The 12,669-nt window shown below is 35.7% G+C and overlaps 2 protein-coding genes and 1 non-coding gene across 8 annotated transcripts in view; 2 read left to right on the forward strand and 1 right to left on the reverse strand.

Moving 5' to 3' along the window:
• Nucleotides 1-1,630, forward strand: part of LOC145233209 (uncharacterized) — a 41,980-nt gene extending 40,350 nt beyond the window's left edge. For all 4 annotated transcript variants that reach the window (XM_080097888.1, XM_080097885.1, XM_080097886.1 and 1 more), the window contains 3 exons: nt 181-340; nt 700-856; nt 952-1,630. In XM_080097888.1, the coding sequence (XP_079954014.1) occupies nt 181-340; nt 700-840 (301 nt within the window). In that variant the 3' untranslated portion in view covers nt 841-856; nt 952-1,630. The remainder of the gene's footprint in view (nt 1-180; nt 341-699; nt 857-951) is intronic.
• Nucleotides 1,631-3,032: 1,402 nt separating this feature from the next.
• On the forward strand, nt 3,033-12,505 carry LOC145232190 (sentrin-specific protease 6-like). Of its 3 annotated transcripts, XM_080096729.1 has the most exons (11): nt 3,033-3,229; nt 4,461-4,653; nt 5,730-5,806; nt 6,418-6,593; nt 6,918-7,103; nt 7,184-7,316; nt 7,944-8,060; nt 8,412-8,590; nt 10,485-10,600; nt 11,303-11,452; nt 11,981-12,505. In XM_080096729.1, the coding sequence occupies exons 9-11, from the start codon at nt 10,584-10,586 to the stop codon at nt 12,093-12,095; spliced, it is 282 nt and encodes a 93-aa protein (XP_079952855.1). In that variant the 5' UTR covers nt 3,033-3,229; nt 4,461-4,653; nt 5,730-5,806; nt 6,418-6,593; nt 6,918-7,103; nt 7,184-7,316; nt 7,944-8,060; nt 8,412-8,590; nt 10,485-10,583; the 3' UTR covers nt 12,096-12,505. The 3 variants fall into 3 exon arrangements, with proteins under 3 accessions (XP_079952855.1, XP_079952854.1, XP_079952856.1); XM_080096728.1 differs by having other exon boundaries at nt 6,918-7,316; XM_080096730.1 differs by lacking the exons at nt 3,033-3,229; nt 4,461-4,653; nt 5,730-5,806; ... (2 more) ...; nt 7,184-7,316; nt 7,944-8,060 and adding an exon at nt 8,071-8,338.
• Trnas-gga (transfer RNA serine (anticodon GGA)) lies at nt 6,236-6,309 on the reverse strand. The gene has a single exon. It is a non-coding gene; the product is annotated as a tRNA-Ser (tRNA).
• Nucleotides 12,506-12,669: the final 164 nt, after the last annotated feature.

Here is a 12,669-nt window from a genome sequence, read left to right on the forward strand (position 1 = left end):
TATTAAACTTATTTACATTCAGTACATCATTATTTACTTTTTTCAAGTCTATTGTATTTATTTGTATTCCAGTTTCATTAGCGCAGTTGGTACAGGCTAATGTATCCACATTATGTGCATTGTATGCAGCTTACTTATGACTGTCACACCTCTTTACTTTTATGTGTTGTATTTTTTTAGATACCTCAATTTAGAATGGAAGACTCGTAAAGAGACGACTTGTGGTAAACGTTTGTTTGACAAAAATTCCATGAAAATGAGTTCTCCTCAAGTCCCACAACAAGATAATTACTCTGATTGTGGGATCTTTCTTTTGCAGTATGTTGAAAAAGTGTTTCAGGTAAATTTAGTGTAAACAGTTCCACCGTGTGTCCTTTATTTCATCAACGGGTACAAGTGTTGAAAAATGAAATATATCTCATTTACTTGTGGCTATAAGTAATAATTATTATACATAGGTTACTGTACTGTATACATAGGTTAAATTTGATGATTTTATTGTTTATGACATCACCATCTGCATTGTTCGATAAAGAGTTGCATGTGTATTTCATTGTTTAACAAAGCAAGCATGCAAATCTGTCTATTGGGCCTGCAATATACTATTCTAGTCCTGAAAAATCCACTCAGACCAGTTTTATCAGCAAAGTATTCAAAATGTATTGTATTACTGGTTTTTATTTCAATTTTTTTTGGCAGAAACCAATATCGAACTATGCTCTTCCAATTCGAAACCTACTTGACTGGTTCGATCCTGATGAATGCAAAGAGAAAAGGAAAGCTATTAATGACATCATAGAGAAGCTTCATGAAAAACAGAAACAAGAAAAAGAAACCTAAAATTTTATCCAAAATAGTCAGTTTTTTTATCGGTTTACCAGCCTTTAAACATTCACCATAACCAGTATATGTTTTTTGAAGTCAATATGACTTAATTTTGTTGTTATTTAGGTGTTTCGTGCATTGTTGACTTTACTACATTTTCTTTGAAACTTTAAGAAGGGTGAAAATTTTGTTGCACAGCATTTGGAATGGAAGCACTGTTGTTCTCACAGTGGAATTGAAAGAAGAAACTCTCTATTATAGCCAGAAAGAAAGAAGTCTTGTTTATTATTTGAATGGAAAAAATTGACAGAACAACCAAGTGTAGTAATATTATCTTACAGCTGATTACCACAAAAGTACTATTGTCAACTCTGGTCTCGAAACACTGTTTTATATTACTTTTGAAGTCAATTACTTGACTGTACAATTTTGACTCTAAAAACTGAAGGGTGGTCTTTCGTGATTCATCAAGAAAAAATGACAGGAACATTATTTATACGCATTGGATGCAAGTCTCTCCCTTCTGTTGTTTGTTTAATTCTTTTTTGTAGTCTTTTATTAATTATTGTCTGCCAATTCAGCATGACTCTAAACTTGTTGAGGCTAAAATTTCTGCTAGTTTTCTGCGCAAAATGTTAAACTGGAATGGACCCTGAGAACAAATGACCACATTTTTTGACATGAATCGTGTTTTTCTTGTGTGTACATTTTAGGGGAACTACCAGGTGAATACCCCTTTCCTTCCTTGCTTTTTTTGTCAATGAACATTTACAGTTCATGCCTTATTCCTTTTGTTGAATAAATACTTTCATTCAACAACAAAAAGCTTTATTTATGAAACACAATTGCAAGACAAAAAACACTGGTTGTATTCCTGATGTGAGGTACAGTGAAACTAAATGGCAGGGGTGTTACTATTTATAGCTAACAGGCAAGAGGTAACAGCTATAACACAAAAATTGGCATTCACCGTACTAACATATGTGCAATAGTTCAAAGGAAATAACACTTTTCAAGGTAAAGCCTGCCACATTTTTCGGAGTTTTAAAAGTTTGGTATCAATTGCAACGCAGAAATAGAAAATGTACGATCAAGTTTTGTTTTAATGTAATTTAAACATCTTTCTATGTGTGTAACTTAATCACAAATCACAATTTCAGTATTCGTCTAAAGTCCATTAACAGTCTTGTTCTTACTCCACAAAACCTTGTTCTTTGTTTCATCCAATTGAGCTCGGCCGCTTGTAAGCATCTCTAGCGCTCTAGGAAAGATTTTGTGCTCTGCAATTTTCACCCTTTCCTGAAGTTTTTTAGGGACACCCTGTCACAAATATGGGACAGCCTGTCAGTGACAGGCAGCGAGTGACACCCTGTCACTGAATTGTTACAGCCCCGTCTCTAGATTAGAGTACAGCCAGAATTGCTCTTGTTGTGGTTCCGCTTCATGTACTGTCCTCAAGGCAGTAATCGCGTACGCGCATTCCACAGTCACGTGATTCATTAATTGTACCGCATTCATTACTATTTTGCCTGTGGTGATTACTGTTTGTCTGTGCTATGTAAATTGCCAATTATCCAAGCTATAAATGCTTGTTTCATTTATTCGTTATTCATTCTATTTTACTCTTCGAGCGAATTGTCGTTGGGTTTAGTTTATTTGTCCTGATGTAAGAAAACAAAATGCAGTGTTGCTCAACACCAAGTTACAGGCTTCAAATAAGTGGGTGAAAGTTTTTCATAGTCCTGTAACTGTAGCCATCCTAAACCATTTAAAACTTTTTTTAACTTCATACTATGATCATTGTTGATATTTTTCTTAAAACTTCGAAAAGGTTGTTATATGACAAAAAGAGTATAAGACCGAAAAAGTTAGGAGAGAAACATGGGAATAGGGACATATATCATGCACTAAAGCTGAAAATACCACAATGTTGAAACATTTAGAAAGGAAAAAAGTGGATGGCGCAATTGGTGAACGGTGACTACCAGTCATCAAAATAGTACATGTTTAGTATAAAAATTGGGACATTTTGTTTTAAAACAACTTGCATGTGCAGTGTTCATACTCTGCAGACTAGCCCGGATATGCTGATGATACAGCAGGTTATAAAGCTTATTTTGTAGTTGGGCTGCTGAAAAGTTGGGTGTGCTTTTTTGCATACAGTAAGAGCTACATGTGCAACTTTGTTTTATTTACTTGCAGTCACACCCTATTTTTGTTTCGTTTTTTTGTATATTTTGTTGAAAGTAACTGATCAAACTAGTGTCAATCATGGAGGGGGTACCTCGTCTCCCTATGCTACAGATAGAGATGAAGGATAACCATGGCAATATTGATTGGATGGACACCGCACCGGAAAGTGACAGAAGAACTGCAAGAACAAATTGCCGATCAACTTCGAAAAGTAATGTTTTAAAATTAATTAAGAAGTTAAGTTGTAAATCTGTTATAAAATGTTTTAAGTGTTTGAAAAGATTGGATAGACAAGAAAAAATATTTTAATCTTGTAGAACTGACATTTAATGCCAATATGGTCAGCTTGATATTAGTTATATGTAGGGTTGCCATCGACATGGATCCCAAACTAAGAATAACTGAAAAACTAAATTTTCATGCCAAACAGTTAAGATGATCATAAATTCATAACTGGTATCAGGGTGTATGTAAATACCACTTGACCGCTGTGACCGCTGTGGCCAGCCTGTACACACTTTCTAAATGCTGTGGCCAACCTGTAAATAATGCGTGACCGCTGTTACCAACCTATATAGGTAAATGAGACCCGAATGAGTGTTATTTACAATACAACCCTCACCCTTACCCCACTAGCTGTAACCGTCAACGCTTGGTCACAGCGGTCACGCAGTAAACACAGGTTGGTCACAGCGGTCACGCAGTACATACAGGCTGACCACAACGGTTACGCAGTACATACAGCATAGTATACTGGCCACAGTGGTCAAACAGTATTTACAGGTTGGCCACAGCATTTGGAAAGTGTGTACAGGCTGGCCACAGCGGTTACAGCGGTCAAGTGCTATTTACATACACCCCTGGGATCAGCCCTGAAGCGCTATGCAGACCAGCGATCACCGCATAGTGTGTCGAATCCCACCGCAGGCTAGATTTTTCTAGCTTACGCCTTGTCATATGGTGGTGAATGCTTGGTGACCAGCTGATTCGGTATAGCGCCTTCAATGGCCCTGGCGTACCGTGATTCATGCCAAACAAAACAAATGTTTTTTAACAAATCTTTGCATTTATACGAGCCATGTTAAATCCCAGGCCCTTTTTTGGCCGGAAACAATCTGTTTCACCAACTCCTTGTTAATATAAAATTCTTGCATCTCACGACAACTCCGGTCTATGGGTTCACTTTTACTTGTAGCAGGGATTTGGCTGTCATTTCACTAAGTCTGTTCCTTGTAGTTGTTGAAAATAAGACAAAATAAGGACTCAAATCAAAAACCAGGACTTTTCTTAGAAATAAGTAAATAAATTTTTCTAAGACATTGCCCTACAAAAAAGGACAGTATTGCAAACCTGGTTATATGTTTTAGACATGTATTCACTACTCCATATATTCACAACTTTTTGTTTTTATGTCTAAGTTTTTTTTTGTCCCTTTACAACAGCACGTATCTGAACAATATTCTGATGATCCCCTCAAGTATGATGATTGCATTAACAAGTTTTTGGAACTACAAACTAGTGCATACAAAGTAATAGGAAATGCAATACATTGAAAAGATACTCTGTCCAGCTTCACTACATGCAAAGCAGATTCCAGTTTACTGGGGAAAATGCATTAAAGTGCTCATTTATATGGTTTGTACCAAGCGTTTTTAATTTTATGGCTAAATGGGTTCTAATCCTATCTCGGCCACTGGTGTTTCTCTGAGCAAGAAATTTAAGCGGCATTGTTCCAACCCAGTGGTTTCTGATGGGTTGAACTAAATTTAAGTTACCAACTGCCGCAAGTAAAAAAAATCAAATTAAAAAAAATCAATGGACTTGCAGTAAAACATGCCGCTCGACGGCTTACTCGTTGTTAGCATAAACGCATTCAGGCGTTGCCCGCCCACCGAGGATAAAAATGAAACAAACAAACAAGCATAATTTCTATGTTTAATTTTGTTTAGAAGATACAGCAACCCCATATCAAAACATTAATTTTGGTAGTTTAAACCAGGGCTACTCAAACTTTCTTTCTCTGTGACCCCATTTTGAAACACAAATTTTTACGCGACCCCTTGATGCTTAAGCCCAGGGGTGCACAACCTTTTCGCTATGACAGCCGCATCACATATCTTTCTTTCAGCAACGGTTGCCAATTGCCTGCTTGCTTGTGTTTCAAAATTACTGATCTAAAGAAATACTTATATATACCATCTAATGGCGCCTAAAACAACTTGATGCACAGATTGACAGTCTGAGCTTTTATGACGTCATAATTTATATTGTGACGCTTGCGGTATCTGCTTTTTCGCATTGTTTTTACACTATAGGCATAAAAAAGTCAGGCGCATATGGCTACTATGCTGGTAATACTCTTTTAAGTTCCACAAAATGTGTTTAGAGCAGTTTAAGTATCAAAATATTTGGCAAAAGAGTTTTTATTTACGTCACTGGCGCCAGTGCATATATTCTAATAAACATGTTCACGACCGCACAAAGTCTTCTGTGAGGCCAATAAATGTACGCAGATATACCATTTATTGTGACTGAAATAATAACACAAAATGTTTCGCGACCCCAAAAATATATTCCGACCCACAGTTTGAGAAGCCCTGGTTTAAACAATACTTACTATAAGAATTTTGTAATAATGTTTGCAATTAAAAATATTATGTCCATTTCTTGATGTGTTGTAGAAAATCCTTTAGTGGACCTCTTTTTTTCAGGTCTGATTCTTTTACTGGAGTCTACAACCAACACAACACTTTTGTTTTTGAGCAAGTGGCAATAATTTTTAACATAGGTAAGCCCATTGATTTAGAATACATGCATGTTCAAACTTAAACAATAGCAATTCCAATGTGCCCAGCCCTTTCTTGCAATTAAGTAGAATATGTAGTGAAAGAATATATTTTAAAATTATTGAAACGCTACCTTTCGGAATTGAACTGCCTGAACGGAATTTAATTTCCTTGGCTAATGGAAAGTAGAACCTCAGAGGAAGCTACTAACAATGCATGTGTCCATTTTAATTTTGCTGCAAGATTCTTTCAGTACTTGGCTGACCATCTGGACACTACCCTTTCAGCTGAAACCAGTCAATTTATGATGAAACTGTTTATCAATACAATGTTGGTATCACAGTACGCCAGGCCCATTGAAGGCGCTATACCGAATCAGCCGGTCACCGAGCATTCTCCACCATATGGCAAGGCGTAGGCTAGAAAAATCTAGCCTGCGGTGGGATTCGAACCCACGACAGGAGTCTTTCCGGGACTCGCGCTCTACCAACTGAGCTACACAGGCCCAGTGGAGAATCCGCCGAAAGTCGAATCAATCACCGAAAGTCGAATCCTAAAGCCGAAATCACAAGCGCCGAAAGTCGAATCCTAAAGGCTTTTTTATTATTTTCAGTTTTACTTGGGTTGTAGCAGTTGGGATCAAGAGAAATATGGGGAGGGGGAGTCATACCTCGCATCTGCTATTGACTTTTACCAGGAAGCGGGAAAAATATGTAAAACTTTGAAAAGTGAAATTCGAGGTCAAGTTGACGATGCTTTGAAGTATACTGCAGATGTCATCATTGGAAAGTATGATACAAAATTATGTGACTAAATTTTTAATGCAATTTTCGTAAAATGGTTAAGATTTTAAATACTTTGTTATATAATTGTACCTAACTTTTTGTATCCTACTACAACATGATATATTGGTTTATGCCATGTAAAATTATAAATACACAATTTGACTTACAGGTTTAGCATATTGGTAATTTTGGGTACTCTAGTTTTTTATGTTGAATAGCTCTCGACCCTTTTATCTTTAAATTTCAATTTTTTACAGATTTTAGACAATGGTTTTGTTTACATGGCTACACAAAATACGCACCATGTTCAGCAATTTATGTTTTTTAGGTACAACAGGGTAAAGAAGGACAATGAATTTGTGTATCATGATCGAGTGCCTGACAAAGCCACACTGGCAGAAGCTTCACTTGTTAAACTGGTTCTACTCGATCCTTCTGACAGTTCATTAGCTGAGCCCGATATATTTGCAAAACTTGTTCCAATGGAAGCACACTTGGCTTCATCATCATACAGGTTGCTATGATGTCTGTACTTGAACTAATTGTAACATTTTCAGAAACTTTTTTTAGCCAAGGGGACATATATTTGTATAGAACAGGGGAACCTTCGGCCTGCCATTTATCCTCCTCCACCAGACAAGGGAGAAATCACAATCACCAAAGAAGACCAAGTCTGTCTCAATGAAGGAGAATCTCTCAATGATGTTATAATCAACTTTTATCTCAAGTAATATTAACCCTTTTTACACCAGTGTCCTTAGTTTTAGTGCAAGGGTGGGCAACCTGCGGCCCGCAGGCCAAATGCATCCCTTGATTAAAGGTTGTGTGGCCTGCAGAAACGCTTGGATTTCAAATGTACTGGCAAATGAGTCCAACTATTATATATATTTGTGAGAAGAATAATGCACCCGATGCTATTTTTCTGCGACCTGGCAATTTGTGGTTATAATCTAATGCAAATTTTACTTGTAGTTAAGCATATTTGGTAAGCAACAAAGTAACATCACCTTGTGATTGTTTTGACTTCTTGAGGTTATGATGCCAGTATTGATGGTGAGATTAACTCCTCTTTTAAAAGGCTTAGTGAAAAGTTTGCTCTAAATAGGGATTTGTAAAGTGTAGTGTTATCAACAAACTTTTGGATTCTTGTATTCACAACTAAAAAAGTGTTAAGTTATTGATCATTTTTCTTTTTTATGGCACATCAGTTAAAGGACATTTACAGTTTAACTTAAATTTTTACTGCTGCCTATGAATTATTACATTTGTAAAAGTTGGTTGTTACAATAAAAACTTTGGAAACAAAAAAGCCAACAAAATATTCGAAATTGTAATATTTACATAACTTTTTCAGATACATCATGAAGGAAATTTCCATCAGATCAAGATCGTTCTCATATTTTTAATTGTTTCTGTTTCAAACGATTACACAGAGCCCATCAGGAAAGGCAAAAGAAGACTACGCTCAACCGTAATCTTTCAATTTTGCTTACTTTTCTACTGTCTAACGATATTATAACATCGGCATTTGTTGTTTATGTCAATTAATTGGGATGGGCCGAGCCAAGCCAGAACCCGAGTACTCGGTGCCGAGCATCGCTATTAAGAATGTTTGTGACATCACAATACACCGAGAGTACTCAGCCGAGTACTGAGCATTAACATGAGATGCTCGTTGCTCGACCAAACAGAACTTCCAGTTTTGGCACGAAGTTAATCTACATATATAACAAAAAAATTACAAACATTGTGAGATTTTATTACATGTGAAAATTTATGCTCAATAATCTTTACCCTATCTAACAAACCATTTACCTTTCAGCCTATTAGAGCGGCGCCATCTAGGGGTGGAAAAATGGACTCTCAACGTCGATTTCTTCAGTAAGGATTATGTGTTTATTCCCATCAACAAATCATCTCACTGGTTACTCGCTGTCATTTGTTTCCCGGGTCAAAAGGTCGGCTACTTTGTTGATTCTGTTACTAGAACACAAGTATCAGGTAAATTATGTTGCTATGTTTGTTTGTTCGATTTATTATATCCTTGATGTATGGGAAAAGCCTTAAATGTGTGTAATAATTCCATCGAATAACTGCCAGCCGTGTTGGAAGCCTTTCCATGGGTCCCCTTCACTTTCCTTGTTTTTGTTAGTATTTTTTTCTGTATAGCACTGGTTTGCATTTGGTCAATAAAAGGTGCTTCAAACTTATTCAAATTTTTACACATGTTACTTATTTATCCAACATTGATCCTTTAAAAGTTTGGCCCTGAACAGTCCAATAGTTCAACTACTGGCCTTAAAAACAGAAGCAAAAAATAACAACTGTGCTTTTTATGGTAAATGACTTAGGACCAGGGGATTTTGTACTTTGTTGGTTGGGGTGCTGTAAAGTATTTCAATTAATTTTGTGCCTTTTAGTTGGATTTATCCATTTGTTATGTCTACTAGTACTTTATGTCATAATAAACAACTCGTAATGTGTTGATTTTAAATAGTTTTAGCTCAAATCGGTCCAGTGGTTACCTTTAATCCCCAAGCATCTCTTAAAGCACCGCATGCCCCTTTTTACCTTTCTAGTTATTTGTTTCTTTATACTTTCAAAAACTATATAACTTAGAATTACTTCGATCGATAAGCTTTCTTTAGATTTGAGCAGTTCCACATAAAATTAAGCCCAGGGCATCACAAGTGATTGAGTAAAACTAACAACCTTCGCAATTTTGCCAACTTTTTCCATATTGTTTTTGACGATAGAAAACCCTTGTGATGGCCAAACTTTGAACAAACCGACCAAAGAACTGGAAGTTAATGTGGTGTTACTTTGTTACGAACAAAACCATTTCAGTTTGTTTATTGTTATACTCTGATACTTATATACTTACAGGATACTCTTTTCATACACCTATGATTTTTGTTAGTATTTTTCCTGGAATATGTTGCTTCATTTAATATTAAACTTATTTACATTCATTACATGATTATTGACTTTTTTCAAGTCTAATTAACGAAGCAACAGCGCTTCCTAATCACAATCAGTCAACAAATGTTATTTAACGATATATATTTCACCTGTAAGGGCATCATCAGTCGTCTTATTGTGGCTCCCCTTCCCTGAAGGGGACACATTTTGTTTTTGTCTATTTTTTTTGTTCTTTTTTTCTAACGCAGGTTTGTTCCAACGTTTTGGTCAAGAAGGAATGGTTCAAACTTTTTCAAATTTACACACATTATAGATATTGGTCTAAAGATGGTCCATGTGAATTTTGACCCCGTTTGATCCCTCGGTCCACCCACAGCCTCCCAAAACGTGAAATTTTTAAAACGGCTATACTTGCTAAAGTACTTCATTTTGGAGTTATATGCTTTGTTGTTTGGTGCAAAATAAGGTATTTTAAAGAATTTTGTACCTTAAAAAAAGATTCACCCATTTTCACCCCTTAACTCCCAAAATATTCGTTTCTGTCTTATGCTGGTTTGTTAAATGCGTTTGGTCAAAAAAGAGTGCTTTAAATGTATTTAAATTTGCACAGATGTTAGTTATTGTTCCGAATTTGATCCTCCTGAAGTTTGAACCCAAACGACCCAGCGGTTCACCCACAGGCCTCCAAAACAAAAAAAATAAAAACGGCTGTACTGACCCAAGTACACAATCTGAGGGTTTCATGCTTTGTTGGTTGGGGCAATGTAAGCTATTCTAAAGAATTTTGTAACTTTTTATTGGATTCACCCCTGTTTACCCCTTAAACCCCAAAATAATAAGTTTTAGGTCAGAAATACAAGCCCCAATGTGCTGAAATGTTAAATAGTTACTTTTACAGTCCATAACATGTGTACACTGTCAGTTAGATGGAAGTCTCAAATCTCAAGGTAGTAATTCACTTGTTTACGATTAGGGCGGTGAATACAGCGGGAGTGCTCAGAATTCACTCGTTTACGATTAAGACGGATGAATGCAGCGGGAGTGCTCAGCTTGACGTCCGGACCGACGTTTTATGAAGCAGTTGTGTCGGTGATTACAAATCAGCTGTTTTTGCGCAGCCATGCTTTGTCGTTTTATTAAGTTATCAAGCTTTTTCAGTTTTGGAAAATTGTGTTTATAAACTGACCTTGAACGACAATATCAAGGTTAAAGCATGAGATTAAATTGAAAGTATTTTTTCTGTTCTTATTTACTGTTTTTTGTAATTGTATGACAATAATGATGCAAAACGAATTTCCTTAAGAATCTAAAAATAACCAGGATGTTTGTTTACCATAAATCCGCACAAACACGTGTGTGGGGACCCATTATTTTTTGCTTGCAAAAACAATCATATGTGTAGATCAAATGATGTGTACATTAAACTGGTAAATATCTAACAATGATTGTGCCCTATTTTTACTGTTACCAAATCGCATATGCATATGTGTGGGGACCCATTAGATTATGCTTGCAGAAACAATTATGTTATAAAGTGCCAGGAAAAAGATAAGGACCCAAATGGTATATGTGTTACATCGTTAAATATGATGTAGTATATATAAACTGGCAATATATAGGAAAACCACTATTCTAGTTCACTAAATGCTTTTTTCAAGTCAATTCTATTTATATGTTTTAAGTCTCATAAGTGCAGTAGACACAGGCTAATGTAGTCACATTATGTGCATCGTTTGTAGCTTAACTTATGACTGTCACACCTCTTTACTTTTATGTGTTGTATTTTCTTAGATACCTCAATTTAGAATGGAAGACTCAAAAAGAGAAGACTTGTGGTAAACGATTGTTTGACAAAAATTCGAGTTCTCCTCAAGTCCCACAACAAGATAATTACTCTGATTGTGGAATCTTTCTCTTCAGTATGTTGAAAAAGTTGTTCAGGTAAATTAGGTGTAAAAAATCCTTACACACATACATTAATGGCCACTAGTGTGAAAAATTGAATTATATTTCATCTACTTGTGCCCTTGTGTCTAGAAGCAACAACTAGTGCCCAAGTGCAGATGATTAAATTTATTGTCTATATTCTTATGATGTCACAATCTGCATACATAGAGTTTACATGTTTATTTTATTGTTTCACAAAACAAGCATGCAAATCTGGTGTCTATTGGGCCTGCAACATACTATTCTAGTCTTAAAAAATCCTTTTGTACCAGTTTTAGTAGCAAAATAAACACATTTATTTTATTATTGCATGAACTTATCAGTCATAAGCTGCACATACTGTTCTCAGGAATGAGCATGGTATAAAAACAACCTTTGAAAGTAGGGTGCCATGAACATTGTTATGGTTATTGGTGCTGTTGTGATATTCAAAAGGTCAACACGGTTCATACACTGTTTATACTGGAATAAGAACAATAGCAAACACATGGTAATCAGGAGTTTTTTTAACTGTTTTTGCAGAAACCAATATCGAACTATGCTCTTCCAATTGGAAACCTACTTGACTGGTTCGATCCTGATGAATGTAAGGAGAAAAGGAAAGCTATTAATGACATCACAGAGAAGCTTCATGTAAAACAGAAACAAGATTAAGAAACCTAAAATTAACATATTTCCAAAATGGTCAGTTTTTTCCATCAGTTTACTTTTATTGCCTAAATCATTTACCATAACCAGTTTGTTTAGTATTTGAATTGAAAAAAAAAAAAAAAAAAACTGGACAGAACAACCAAAATAAGTTTAGCAGAAATATCTTACAGCTGATTACCACACAAATACCATTGTTTAACTGTGGTCTCAGAGAGACACTGTGTTGTATTACTTTTAAAGTCAATTACTTGACTGTACAATTTTGAGTCCGAAATTTGAAGGGTTGTTTTTCGGGATTTATCAATTTTATTTATATGCATTGGATGCAAGTCTCTCCTTTCCGTTGTTTGTTTAATCTTTTTTGTGATCTTTTATAAATTATTGTCTGCCAATTCAGCATGGCTGTAAACTTTAAGGCTAAAACTCCTGCTAGTTTTCTGCACCAAATGTTGAACTGGAATGGACCACAAAATTTATTACCTTGAATCATGTTTTTTTTTCTTTTGTGTACCTTTTTTAGGGGAAACAACCAGGTGAATCCCCCTTCCTTGCTTTTTTTG

This window comes from Phallusia mammillata, chromosome 6, assembly GCF_965637545.1.
Source record: "Phallusia mammillata chromosome 6, kaPhaMamm4.hap1.1, whole genome shotgun sequence".
Taxonomy (NCBI): domain Eukaryota; kingdom Metazoa; phylum Chordata; class Ascidiacea; order Phlebobranchia; family Ascidiidae; genus Phallusia; species Phallusia mammillata.

Bases quoted from the DNA above. Each gene is read 5' to 3' on its own strand.
- LOC145232190 (XM_080096728.1), top strand. The intron at 11,453-11,980 runs GTAAATTAGGTG...CTGTTTTTGCAG, and splicing joins ATGTTGAAAAAGTTGTTCAG to AAACCAATATCGAACTATGC.